General features: G+C 26.8%; 1 protein-coding gene across 2 annotated transcripts in view; it reads right to left on the reverse strand.

Moving 5' to 3' along the window:
• LOC107455518 (protein eva-1) overlaps window positions 1-15,362 on the reverse strand; it is a 267,486-nt gene that overhangs the window by 27,530 nt on the left and 224,594 nt on the right. For both annotated transcript variants that reach the window (XM_043050992.3, XM_043050993.3), the window contains exon 5: window positions 2,162-2,308. In XM_043050992.3, coding sequence (XP_042906926.1) covers window positions 2,162-2,308 — 147 coding nt within the window. The remainder of the gene's footprint in view (window positions 1-2,161; window positions 2,309-15,362) is intronic.

Consider the following 15,362-nt stretch of genomic DNA (forward strand, 5'->3'; position numbering starts at 1 on the left):
ACATATTATCAAAGTATGTGAAACTTTTAACACAGAAGCTGCAGGTGTTACTAATGACACTTTGATGTGGCAATTTCGGAAAGTAAAAAGTTTTGGAGAATTCTTTATGATGACAGTTTGTAGATCAATATGTTATTTCTAAAGAGCTAAGAATAATAATAATTTGGAATGCTAAATAGCAAAATTACGGCAATTTTCTTAATGCGATTGGCTGAGAAAATATATTACGCAATATGATATTGTCTCTGTAATTAACCTTAATTACAAGAAACAAATGATCTATGAGTTTATATATCAGCTAAATGTTACATTTTAATTCTTTAAACTAATACTGAAATTGCTGTAACATACATTGTTTGCAAGTACATTGTTTGCATCATACATTGTTTGCAAGTATTGAAACGAATCCAGGTGATGTCTGGGAATTAGAAAATACTGCAGAAAATATAAAAGAACGGATTTTTTTGAATAGATAAAAAAAATAAATAAATAAAGTACGGGAAAAAGCAGTTTCAAGATATTATCTTTTCAAAGCTATTTCTCGTAATAGTTCCAAGAAATGAAACAAACAGATTTATTACCGGCGTTAAGCAGCTAATCCATTTATGAGGTTCAAGAATTCACTAAATGCTTCTTTAAACTGAAAGACGCGTGAATATATTAAGAAATAAATAAATAAAGCACGGGAAAAAACAGTTTCGAGATATCATCTTTTCAAAGCTATTTCTCATAATAGTTCCAAGAAATGAAACAAACAGATTGATTACCGGCGTTAAGCTGCTAATCCATTTATGAGGTTCAAGAATTCACTAAATGTTGCTTTAAACTGAAAGACGCAGGAATAGATTAAAAAATAAATAAATAAAACATGGGAAGAAAGAGTTTCAAAATATTAACTACTGAAAGCTATTTCTTATAATAGTTCCAAGAAATGAAACAAACAGATTGATTACCGGCGTTAAGCAGCTAATCCATTTATGAGGTTCAAGAATTCACTAAATGTTGCTTTAAACTGAAAGACGCAGGAATAGATTAAAAAATAAATAAATAAAACATGGGAAGAAAGAGTTTCAAAATATTAACTATTGAAAGCTATTTCTTATAATAGTTCCAAGAAATGAAACAAACAGATTGATTACCGGCGTTAAGCAGCTAATCCATTTATGAGGTTCAAGAATTCACTAAATGTTGCTTTAAACTGAAAGACGCAGGAATAGATTAAAAAATAAATAAATAAAACATGGGAAGAAAGAGTCTCAAGATATTAACTATTCAAAGCTATTTCTTATAATAGTGCCAAGAAAGGAAACAAGCAGATTTATAACAGAAGTAAAACAACCAAGCCATTTCTGAATTTAGGAATTCACTAAATGCTGCTTTAAATTGAAGGAAACGTATCTATCTCACTTCAACTCTTTCTGGCTCAGCAAAGTTAACTAGAACTGCACATTAGCAAGTGCAACAGGGAATTCTAAGTGAAGAGACATACTTTAGTTCTAGGTTGCTTAACAAATAGTGATTGCTAAAATTCGGTGGTGAAAGTTAAGAAGAACATACACGATTAATTTCAAATTTCTATTAGTTCAGTAATAATTTTGAATGTGTTTTCAGACTGGACATGCTGCTTCAGTTAGGGTAAGGCTATAAGACGTAACTCGTTATTTTTTAAAGATAAACTAGGAGCTATAAGATTCTTTATATCTTGCTTAATATTGAAAGGCACGCATCCTGCTTTCAGACAACGCTAAAAAACCTAACTCAATTTTTTAAACACTCCAGGCTGTATGAGTCCGTGCCAGTCCTTAGCCTAGAAGAAGCATGAAGAAAAAAGTTTCAAAAAAGATAAATAAATACTTATTCTCTTAATGCTGATATTTAGAAGCTTGCCCATTTTCTAACAGCCAAGTGCATTTATCCAATTACCTTTTCCGTTCCCGTTATTTTATTTCGAGAAAAAGTAAGTTCTAGACTAGTTTCCTAAGTCAAAATGTCTTGTCTTGTTAAATTGAGTTTTAAAATAATTTCTCAGTAAGCTCTATAAATGCCAATTTTTTAAAAAATTAAATATTGCCTCATCATATATTTATCACATCTATGTTACACTACACACTTTATATTGATGTGTGTGAAGATATTTAAGTGATGAGATATATACACATACCACACGTGTGCACAACTTTTAAAAATAGTCTTGTGCCTGTAGGACATCCAGGTTTGCCAAACGTTCCAACATCAGCACCGATAGAACACTTTCGACGCCCATGGCAGCTACTCATCACAGCTTCTGTTGCATAACTTACTTGGCAATCTGAAAAGAAGTAGTGTAGATTGACATTATTTCAGCTCACAAAAAATTAAAATTTTTCATAAAATATCATCTATATTCAGAAGCAGAGGAAACACTCTAGAAAAATTAAAAATAACTAGTGTTCCGTAAGGAAAGCCCTTAATATAAAATTTTAAAGCAAAGAAGTATACGTCTTGAAGGTCACGTATTAGACTTTTTCACATATTAAGGAGCGAAAGAACAAAAACATTCTCTAAACCTCATGAGCCTTTATTAAAGATATTGTGACTAAAAGCAGCAAAAGCTTGTTTGATTGCAGGAGAAAGGAACTTGAAGTAGAAATATTTATAGATAAAAGGACTTCTAGGCTTCATCAAACTGGTTCTTATGCTTTTACATCCACCTGCATTAGTAATGTTTCGTATAGTTTCGATAAGACTACTCTCGTCAGCATCGAAACAGAAAATTTGCATAAAGTTTGTCAATAATTAAAGATCACGCTTAATGCATGCCGTAAAACAAAAGGAGCACAGATAGCAGATATTTAAAGAGTACATTTAAAAGGTGCTTAAATATTACCTCTCTCTCTCTCTTTATGTTTAAATTAATGTATTTATTACATTTTGCGTATTGCACCCATTAAAAATTTACTTCTACTTATCATGAAAAATGTTAAGTCTGCTAATTTAAAAAAAAACAACATGGATTTACAGTACTGAACATGTATTTAATATAAATACATTGCTTACTGATATTCCGCATTTACAGGTCAAAGTGTAAAAGTATTGATCAAAAACTAATGAGAATTTCGGGAAACACACAATTTGATTAGAAAAATACTTTACGCTCAGGATATTACATTTATTGTTACTTATTACAAGATGAACAATATAATTTTAAGCACATAAAGTTCTGATATGTTAAACTAGTTTCATAAATAAAACAAAGTTTTGTCACAACTTGAAAAAGCAGCATTGTACACAAAATAGAGAAAAAATTATTTATTATAAATAAGAAAAAATGCAAAATAGATGGCAGGTACTTTAGGTAGGTACTCTATTTACGTCGCACTAGAGTTACACAATTGGCTATTTCCGACGGTCAGGGAAACATTCCTGAGGATGATCCGAAGATGGGCCATCTCAATTTTGATTCTTTGCAGAAGGGATGGCTCCCTTGATTTGGTAGTCCGACGACATGCGAGAGAAGTCGAGTGCTTAACGGAAGAAAAGTTTAACGAGGATCAGTACAGCACACCCTCGATCTCTAAGCAGACTGATGAAAGTGGTCTCCCATCTGCTTACTGACCATAGATAGTGATGCTTCACTTCGGTGTTCTATTGGGAACCCTGTCTTTGTGGGACACACAGAATAGAGAACTGTTTTAATTTCTTGAAGTTATTGGAAGAAGAAATTTTGATCCTTGGAATTATATATCTGTTCAATTAATATGATAAATATTTTAGAAAATGTGAAAGATTTTATTGAATCACTTACAAAATTTGCACAAAAATATTTTAAAATTACAGCTATTTAAAGAAAAATAAAGACCAATTTGCCGCACACCCCAAAAGAAAAGAATATAAAACATTGCTATAATTTTATTTAGTTTCATTTACGAGAAACCAATTAAAGATAACCTGGATATTCATAGGAATAAATATTTATTATAATATACTTCAATAGCAAACACATAGTTGAATACTTAAAGCATAATCTAAAGCTCTCAAAATCTTATTATCGAACGGAAATAAATGATAAATCTTTCTTGTAATCCGAGAAAATGGAAAATAAGCAGGGATTATCCTAGGAAGATTAGATTTATTAGGTTTCAATGAAACATTTTATTTTGAAAATAGAAATTTAAAAGTTGATTTTATTGCTTATTTTTCATAACGAGATTATTATTATGAATACCTGCCAAATCTCCTTTGATTCGCGCCATTTCCTTTAATAAATTTATAAGCAGAATTCAAAATGAAATCAATATTTTGAGATCACCCACGGACAAAACAATTCTTGCAAAATGTCCCCACTGTATGGTAATTGGGGTATTAGGTTGGTACACTGCACGGTAATTAGGCTGAGGATATTTCATGTAAGAGGAAAAAAACATAATTTGCTTAATAAAACCAAAATATACAGTATTTAAACCATATGATTGATAAATTTTTCATTCATAAAGTAACGGCTTTCCGGAAGTTGTGGTAAGAAGAATTACAGCTAATTTCAGAATTATAGTTTTTATTACCGCTTGTTAAGTAAGAAAAATTCAAAACTGAAAAGTAAATTTATCCGAAAAAGTGCTTGATTTGTCCTTTTTTTAAGTTATTATAATAAAACATTATAACTACATTTTACCAAATTTACCGAATTTCATCACGCCATAGTTAATTTTACCAAAATCATTATCAGAATGCGGTATCAACAAAAACTAGCTTTTTGATGTTATCACCAAGCCAGAAACACAGTAAATCTCACCATATATTGGTAGACCATATTTTTTGTCTCAGTGCACTAAGTTATTTGTTCATACGTTTACGAATACGAGAAAGACAGAAGCATTCTCATTTGCATTTACGCCCTGATGTCGAAAGTGCTGGGTGATCTAAATTATTTGGAATTATTCAGAATTTTGTTGTGATGCGGTAGAATTTTAGTATTTAAATCTATCAACTAATGATAAAGTTTTCTGTATAACTTTATTAGATCGGGATTTACGTTTTGATAAACATAAAAAAATTAAAAGAAATCATTTAAAACAAATATATAAATTAATCGCGTAAAAAAGTTTTAGGAAAAAGTTGTTTTGATACATCATTTAATTATTTTACCTTTAAAATAACTTAAAGAATTAAGCAATACCTAGTTAGACTAATTATAATGCTAATTCTAATATAACAATAATTACATGATTAAACTAATCCATTTTGTGAAAGTTTAACTATTTTTTACTAATTAATAAAATTAATATTGAAATCCTGACTTCATCATTTGATTTCTTTCCTTTTTACCCAATTTTTCGGGATTATGTCCACTGATGTTTAACTCCATAGCCATGTAATTTTGAACCCAAACCAGAAGACAATAAGGGGAAATCCTGGATCAAGTATTGGGAGAAATTTGCCTTCGTTGAGAACTTTTTGTTGGAACTAAACCACATTTGCGTTACATGGAGGGCAAAACCACGAAATCCTACCTCGGTTTGCCTGATGGCAAGGGAACTCTTACGCATGATCCGTCTAATACAGAGGATATTTCATTTCAGCAGTGTGGTCGGGAAGAACTAGATGCGGACATTGTTTTGACATCACCGGGGTTCGAAACCGGTTCACCTCATTGGAAGGCGAATGCTCTACCCCCTGAGTCATCGCGGCCCTTATATAAGTATTTAGCTGGGTTTACAATGAGCATTGGTGGTAACAATTTTAGTGCAGTGCGCTATTTACACAAGTGCAGAGCACAAAATGCGCTGTGATGTTACTTTAATGCATACGATGGCTATAAGTTTTGCTTGTTGAATAGGCTGAGATGTTATTCCAACTATGAATTAAACATTTCATTATTATATGGCTGTTATGATTTAAAGAAAAATGTGAAGCATTGCAGAACTGAAAAAAATCACAGGACGTTCAAGTAGAATTTTTCCAGATCAATAAACAAAGACAAAAAATGCAAGGCGCATCACTTTCGCAAGACGTTGGGGATTCTTGGTGAGAATTAATCTCCTTGTACTTGACATTATCAAAGTGATGCACACTAACTGTTTCACTTATGTTATACAAAGAAACGGTTTTATTTTTTTCCTTTCTTGAACCACTAAAAAGTTTTTTTTTTAAATAGCAAAAGTTAAATAGTTTTTAGTTTATAGTTATATAGTTTGTTATGAATTTAGTTTATAGTTACATTTTTTGTCATGAATTTAGTTTATAGTTACATAGTTTGTTATGAATTTAGTTTATAGTTATATAGTTTGTTATGAATTCAGTTTATAGTTATATAGTTTGTTATGAATTTAGTTTATAGCTATATAGTTTGTTATGAATTTAGTTTATAGTTTTATAGTTTGTTATGAATTTAGTTTATACTTATATAGTTAGTTATGAATTTAGTTTATAGTTATATAGTTAGTTATGAATTTAGTTTATAGTTATATAGTTTGTTATGAATTTAGTTTATAGTTATATAGTTTGTTATGAATTTAGTTTATAGTTATATAGTTTGTTATGAATTCAGTTTATAGTTATATAGTTTGTTAGGAATTTAGTTTATAGTTAAATAGTTTGTTATGAATTCAGTTTATAGTTATATAGTTAGTCAAGAATTTAGTTTATAGTTAAATAGTTTGTTATAAATTTAGTTTATAGTTATATAGCTTGTAATGAATTTAGTTCATAGTTATACAGTTATATAGTTTTTTTTCTAATATGTATCTAAAATTTTTATTGTTTTTTTTCTTTTTTTTATTTTAATTTTCAGTATTTGTTAAAAAAAATTATCGAAATTCCCATCTAAGATAAAATGACGAAACAATTTCCTTGCATTATTTGAGAAACAATTTTTTTTGTAATGCCATCATTTAGAGAGCTTCAGTTTATATTTGAGCAGATTATCTAGTCGTAAAGTGGTTGGGATTCCGATAAGTAATAAATCATATTTGTCGATAATATAACGATGCATTTGGTCTATAACAGTCGAAGAGTCCTGGAAACATATATTTGCAACTGAAAAAGAACTTCAGTAGCAATTGGATCATTTCAGCTTATTCAAAAATTCTCTTTATTTCTATTGATCATAGATTCTCAGTGCGATCAGGTCCTTAAATCGTAACATCGAAAATGATATTCAACTGTGTTATAAGTTACGAGTTCTTCAACTGGTCGAAAAGTTATCGAAATTTTAATTGATGTTGAAATTTATTCAGGGACAATATGGCAATAAACTATTTCGTAGCAGTTAGGGAACAGTTTAAACTTGCACTGAAATCAGACGCAGAAATCCAGTAGAAAACTGACCACTTTAGTCGGACGAAAAAGTTTTTAAAATTTTTGACTATAAAATTTATTTGTAGCAGATCGGAAAGTTATCGGAACTGGTTGTGTCATCCAGCAGAGGACATTAGCCAAAATTTTAATGCTCTAGCTAATCTTTAAGTGGTTGGTAATCATAAATCCCATATGTCACCCAAAATTAGAATGCTTTAGCTATATTTCAAGTGGTCAAATATTTTATTGACGCTTAATTCGATTTGGTGGTAAAATAGCGATAAATTTCGATTGTAATTGTCAGGAAACATTTAAAAATTTCCTTTTAATCAAACATATAGTCGCAATTAAACTTCAAATAAATTTACTTGATCAAAAAGAGTCAAACTTCAATTATGAAATTATCTCTATTCCTTTAACTTTTCTTATTTTCTTACAATTAAGAAAAGTTAATAGAAACATAATAATAATTGACTTTTAAGAATTGAATTGTTAAGAAATAAATTTGTCTAAATAGCAAGATATGACTATTCTCAAAATATAATTAACACTAAATGTTTACAATTTATTATGAAAGAAAAAGTAAATAAAAGTATAAATAAAAAAACAGTCTCAGGACGCAGTATTGGAATATTTCTTAGGAATTTATGACCTGGACTATTTATAAGGTGAAAGGTCATTGGTATTGGGTAAGCTATATTTATCATATTTTTATCAGCTTTTGGTAATATATTTCTGAGGAATATAATGTGCACTATTTTAAGAAAACACATTTGACACATCTATTTAAAATAATAATAAATAGGAAATGTTATTTTTATTAAATCACCCGTTTGACCAATTTTAAATAATGATATGATAAAGTAATATTAAAATTTCTTTTCAATCAAGGTATTTGAAGTCGCACTTGTAAATATTTAAATGAATGTGGGAAATATACTTGCAAAATTTAAAATTCAATGAATAGCATTTTAAGTTGTTTAAATATGTAATTATTTCAAGTATGTAGGAATTTATGAATTGTTAAAAAATTCGTGAGGCTCTTTTTTAATTATATCTCACAAAAAATTTCTGATAAATCTTGTAATTAAATATTATATAAATGGAAAATTGTATTTATCTTACATTTTAAACAAATATAATAATTTAATTATTTACTTATAAGGTAAACACAGTATAATCATTGACAAAATAATTATAGTAACAATGCATTTTGAACAAATATAGTTTTAAATATTTATTTTTTTTAATGTTTAAAATCTTGTAAATTCATTTTAATGGTAATTCTATTTCAATAAGTCATTTATAGATATTTTTGAAGATCATTAAAGTTATTTATTGTTGAAAAAGATAAAACATTTAAAATAAAACATTTTGTGAGTAAATTTAAAAATATTTTCTTTAAAAATCTTTAAACATGCATTTTATAATGAAAATCAACTTTTCTATCTTGTAGCTTGCAGTCTACTTTCTATATAAATTAATAGTGAATGTTGTATAAAATAATTGTATCTCTAATTTATCATTGCTATCTCTTAAATACTGGAATTCTAATTGCCTGCATTTGGGGATATTAATGATGAATTATGATATTTAGCAAAATCTTTTATTCAACATTTACCATTAATGCACACTGCGCGCTGTCTGAGCTTGCTGACGTGAATGATAATTTTTCATAAAAGTTAAAAAAAAATTACCATTTAATTAGCATTATTTACCATTAGTGAAAACTAATTTCATTCACACATTATTACCACCATTCAGCAAAAGCCTCACTACAACAAACTTTTTCCCATATAACGAAGTGATTATATCCCCCATAACTATTTTTTTCCGATATTTAATTTATTGATTTTCGCCTCTTATGGAAATTCTTCATATATTTTGATTTCCGTCATTTTTGAAAAAAGTTGCAACTGAAAACTGGAATTTCTTCTCTAATGATTCGCTTTCATGCGCTCTTATTTCTAGACCACTCATATTATTAAGTCTTTCAGCAAATAACTCACCACAACGAAAATTATCATTAGTACATTAAATTGGAATCAAAGTACTCCCTTATAACATAGTGACTATCCCTCATGATGTTTTTTGGAAGTTTAATTCTTAAATTATAGTCATTTTCTTAATATTCTTCATGTTTTTTTTCTTACTCCATTTCGTAATTTTTGAATAGAATTGTAACTGATGAATGGAATTTCTGAGCGGAATATTCGCTCTTATGCGTTCCTATTTCTGGAACCATTAACATTATTAAATGTGGCGATTAAAAAATAACAAGATTCTATGTATAAATAAGCAACTCAATTGTTTTGCAATATGCATAACTTTATTTCTGATACAAATTCATTCGTATATGCTTTTAAACGTATTACACTAAATATTTTACAGTATTTACTTAAATAAATGCAAAAATATCCATTCCCCGTACATGAAATTCTCTCTAAAGAATATTTTAAGCAAGAACAATTCTACTTTGTAATTAAGAGACTCTGGTGTTTGCTTATTCAACAGATATTACTAACATTTACAGAAGTGCATATATAAATACGGACATTTACCGAAAATGTCGATTTTTCCCAGATTACGGTCTTTAGCAGTAATGTGAGCTTAAATAAATGTATTTTTTATGAAACTTTCGAAAACTTGAAAGCTGCACTCACCAACACCAGTATTTGTTTCACATTTATCCTAGCGTTTTTTATTTTCTTAAACGTCATTATTTTTCAGGAATACACAGGACATTTTGTATTCAAAATATATAATTATTAGCTTTACGTACGAATATTTCGTTAACGCGTTAAACATTACGAAATAGGTGATTACCTAGGTTCTAAAAATAATCATCTGTACTTGAAAAAAATTAACCTAAAGAATACAAGTTATGTGATACATTAAAAAGAAATAAATGAGAAGTAGTTTTACTAAATGGCGAGACTTATAATAATCCAAATAACAAACTCTTTTTAATGTTCTTTTCTCTAAGTTGTATTTTAATTTATTAAACTAATGTTAGATTTATACCTGGTAACATGTAAGATTTCGTAGGAAAAAAACACATTTTCCGCAACAACGGATAAATAGTCAATATTTTAAATAAAATAAAACTAAGAAAAAAACATAAATTTTCAATAACTTTGAAAAAAATTGAATTTTCGAGACAAAACTGGCGTTAAGTTCACAAATAAAAATGGCACATCAAATTTTAACTCCGCAGCAGTATTTCAGAGGTTAAAAATTAACAAAACATGGTATTTTTTCCGTATAAGTTTAAGAATTGATAACTCAAAAATTAACTGTCGAGCGTTATTTTTTTATTTCTTCATACTCCCTGCATTTCTAATGCTTAAATCTTATAGCTTTTGCGCAGTAAAACAAAATGTAACGTAAATAAAAGAAGAGAGGAAAAACAAGCATAAAAGCACTTGTAATTGAAATAATTTTCAAACAAATTCGAATTTTGAATAATTTTCGAGCATATATGATTTGAAAACTCTGTATATTTATTTCTGTAGTCGTCAGAATGATTAACTTAAGCAGTCATTAATTCTCGAGCTAATCACTACAGATTATTTTTCCGTGTGCATACTCCAAGTACATTTTTCTACTGTTCTTAGTAATTTCAATTTTGAATTGTTTTTGCGCAGCAAAAGAAAATGTAACGTTTAGTTTAACACCTTGAACAACGGTTTCAGCTTTTGTGATTTATTTTATTTAATATAAAGGGATAGTTTAAACCTAGTGGATAGCATTAATTTTTGAAATGTGTAGACTTAGCATAAAAAAGATTTTTTTAAAAGATTTATGATATTTTCATTTATGATATTTTAAAAAAAAACTATTTTCGATAAAAGTGAAGTTATTTAGTATCCGAATCAGTTCATCATTCCTTTCAAAATTTATATTACAAAAAATCAATTTTAGCAAATTTTGTAAGAATAAAATGTAAAAAAAATATTTAGATATTTTTTTTATCACATTTTGCTACAAATTTATAAAGCTATTTTATTTTTTCACTATTATTTAACATAAAGGTCACTTTGCATATTTTCTGAAATTTAAAAAATATCTTTAGTTTTAATTAAAAGATAGATTTGTTTCAGTTATACACAGATGAAAGGTAGGGTATTAAAGTGATCAATCAAAATGAGACGGTGCTTATTGAGGGTCTTTTTATTTTACTAACTCCTTTCAATCTAAAGCTCTTAATTTCAAATTTTTTTCCTGTTGTATTCCGTAATACTTCAGTGAATTAATTATTTAATTAATAATTTTAGAATTTCATGAAAAAATAATTTTAAAAATTGTTTCTGATAGAACTTTGTTTGATACCTAGTAGAAATACATTACTAGGATTTTTCTAACAGTAAAGTTATTTTCAGATACTACAGATGGCGCTGCAAAGAAACGTTAGTCAATCTCGAAGTCAGTACAAAACTGAAGAAACGGAACTACATAATTTAACAATTGAACTAAATGGGTTAAGCAAGACTAATGATTGGCATTTTAAAATAAAGTAATTAATCAAAAATAAATGTAGTGAATATATAAATTCATTATTTTTCAAGTAAATATTACCATTTATTTAAAACTATTTATGAATTTAAAATAAGACTTAGTAGGGCAAACAATCTGTGAATTAATCTCATTTTTCATTTGCTTACAAAAGAAGGATTGATGAAATAATGAAATATTTATCTTTTTGAAATATATTAATATTTCTTATTTGGTAAGCAATGAATTAAGAAACAATATTTAGAACAGAGTATATAAATAGAGAAAATACTTAAAAACTTACAATGTTTTGAAGTTAACACTGAAAAAACGAAACTAAGAAAAAATTTATGGAAAATTTAAGAAATTTTAAGGAAAATTTAAGAAAAAATAAGGAAAATTTAGCCATTCTTCGTAATAGAAAAATTAGTTATTCTGCGTAATAGGAATAATAACTGTTTTTATTAGCGAATCTGACGACATTCTGGCATAGTAGCAATAGCGGTACTGCTATATCATTATAAGCACATTTATAGAATCTTATTCCTGCTTCTTATTTGTTTATTTTAATCATAAATGTTAATAAAAAATTCATTGTTTTGTTGTAGTACTTCTGTAAAAGTTACATAGGGGCAATTTTTTTATTTATGATATTTCTATTTAAGTAATTATATATATATATATATATATATATATATATATATATATATATATATATATATATATATATATATATATATATATATATATATATATATATATATATATATATATTATATATATATATATATATATATATATATATATATATATATATATATATATATATATGTATATATATATATATATATATATGTGTGTGTATTTTTAACTTCAGTACTTAACAAAAACTTTTAGAAGGGTGTTACACTTAAAACGAGCTAAATCTCTAATGTAATCATTTGATAAAAGAGGCCATTGGAAAATTTTGCATTTTTTTGCAAAATTATAGAATGACAAAATATCTAAACACTATTAGCTGAACATATCTAAAACACTTCAGTTAGGAAATTTGTAAATTGCATTTTATATTTTCTTTGTATTTATTCAATGATAAATATTAAGTATTTATTCATAAATAAACAGAAGTATTAATTCATATATAAATGGAAAATATTTATTCAAATTTTAAAATTTGACATTTTTATATTTTCATTTAATTTATTTTTTAAAAATAATTACAAAATTTTAAGAAGACTAGTTAAAAAAAATCACAATTTTATTCCAAATGGCTCAAAAATTACTTGTTATTATTGATGCATAAAATTTAAGTAATATCAAGTTTAAATATCATACTTTAAAGTTTTTGATATTTTATTTTTCTAAGTAGCGAGAAAATTTTTATATCCGTGTGTAACTGTACAATATTACAAAAATCAATATTAGAAGAAAAATCTGAAGAAAAACAGTGTTTTTTTAAAATTTTCAAATGTGTTCCAGTCTTCTCCCTTCCCATTAGTAAGTTAACGTAATTTTTAATGAAAGAAAAAATATATAGTTCGATTATAAATTTTAAAAAATTGATTCATGAAAGAAAAGTAAAGCTCATTGTTACCACATTTTTTGAATCATATATAAAATATTTATTCTCCTTAAAAATGATAAACTGAAAAATAAATTTAAAATATAGTAAAAATAAACTTACAAATGAGACATACAACGATTCTGTGTATACGTTTTTTGAGATTATACTTATAAATGTACTTACTTGGAACATTTCTCTCAGTTTTTTTCCTCCAATAAGATTTGTATTTTTCCGTTTGATCCCGTTGCAATACGGTACAAACTAAAGAAGAAAAAAAACGAAACAAAAAGAGCGGTAACTTCGTTTTGCTTGCCTGATTGTGACAGAACTTAGTTAATTCCTTAGGGGTTGCGAAGCTTTTAGAGTTTTCTTCTCTTCTCAAACGCCAAATTCTTTTCTTTTTTACAAAGAAAAGCTCTCTTTTTATTTATATTGCGTCGATTTATGGTCAGCTTAACAATGTAAAAATAAGAGATTAATCCAAAATAAAAATAATTCCATTTTTTACAACTAAATCTTCTAAAAAAGTATTTTATTTTATTTTAAAACCGTCGTTGAACACCCGACCCAATTCTGAGTTTACGACTACCAATGTTCAACTCCGTAATCTTGTAATTTTGAACCCAATCCAGAAGACAAGGGTCCTCAATCGAGTATTTGCCTAATCCTATACATTTGCTTTCGTGGAGGATTTTTCTGTGAAAATAACCTTCATTTTCATTCATTATATGGGTCATTCTCACAAAAACAGTCATTTCCATGACCCCAGTATATTTTATGTTTGTTTTACAGCTTACGAAAAAAAAAAATTCTGGGAAAGCGTCCTTCGGAATGCAAGCTAACAAAAGAATAAAAATAAAATTATAAATTTTTATTTTTTATTTATTTTAGGTAATTAAAATATACCAATATGTCATTCCCTTACTTGTCCCCACTGCTGATTTAAAAAAAGAACAAAATTGTTTATGAAATAATTTTTTTTTTTTTACAAATTCGTGTTTTTTATTTCAGAATACTGAAATATAGAATTCAGAAAATCAATTTTATATTTAATTTCTGATAAAAATATCAACACAGCACTATTTTAAACTTTGTCCCCAGTGTTTCGCGTCATTCCCTCACAACAATGTTTTTATCACCTGCAATCTTCTTAGAATAAAAATATTTTAATAAAAACTTCAGAAGTTAACAACTGGCATCATAGAACAAAATTGCAGTATGTTTCCATCTTCAACTTAAAGAAGCTTTGCTGTGGAATAAATTTGAATGAATCAAACCAGGTAAAAGTTTTTACATTTGTCATTCCCTCATGTCATTTTTTAGAGTAAAATAAAATACAACTTCATCGAGAAAGTGGATAATTATATGTTGCTTTCTTGTATGAATATAATTGTATGCGATTGACTTCAGAAATTAATTAGGCCTAACTGTTATTTTTAAATTTTATTGAATTCGTCATTCCCTCACTAGTGTATAAAGTGAGGGAATGACGCTGAAGTGAGGGAATGATTCAAGACGAGTATATTATCAAATTTTTTTTTGTTCAATCGTGCCAGCCAATTTTATTTCCCAAACCTGTAAAAACTATTAAATATATAGGACTAAATTATAATAAATATTAGATATACTTAGTATGTTATCATTTTCAAACTTTAGGTAGATGTAACTTAGATAAAAACATGTATTAAAATAAAATATCATTCCCTCACTATTAGTGTCATTCCCTCACTTTTTGAATAGTGAAAATAATTAATTTACTTATTAATTAATTTGAAAAATAAATTAAATAATTAATTAATTAATTTATTAAATTAATTAATTTATTTATTAAATTAATTAATTTAATTATTAAATTAATTAATTAATTATTAACTATTATAAATTAATTAAGTATAAATTAATTATTTAAAAAATTAATTAATTTAAATATTAAGTATAATTTATAGGATATATACTTTCTTTATAATGCCATTACATATTTCTATTAATATAAAAAGTTTCAGAGCTTTTTATTCACTTTACTTTTTTGGGA

Source organism: Parasteatoda tepidariorum, chromosome 5 (genome assembly GCF_982258835.1).
Source record: "Parasteatoda tepidariorum strain Cologne lab strain chromosome 5, Ptep-v5.0, whole genome shotgun sequence".
Classification (NCBI taxonomy): Eukaryota; Metazoa; Arthropoda; class Arachnida; order Araneae; family Theridiidae; genus Parasteatoda; species Parasteatoda tepidariorum.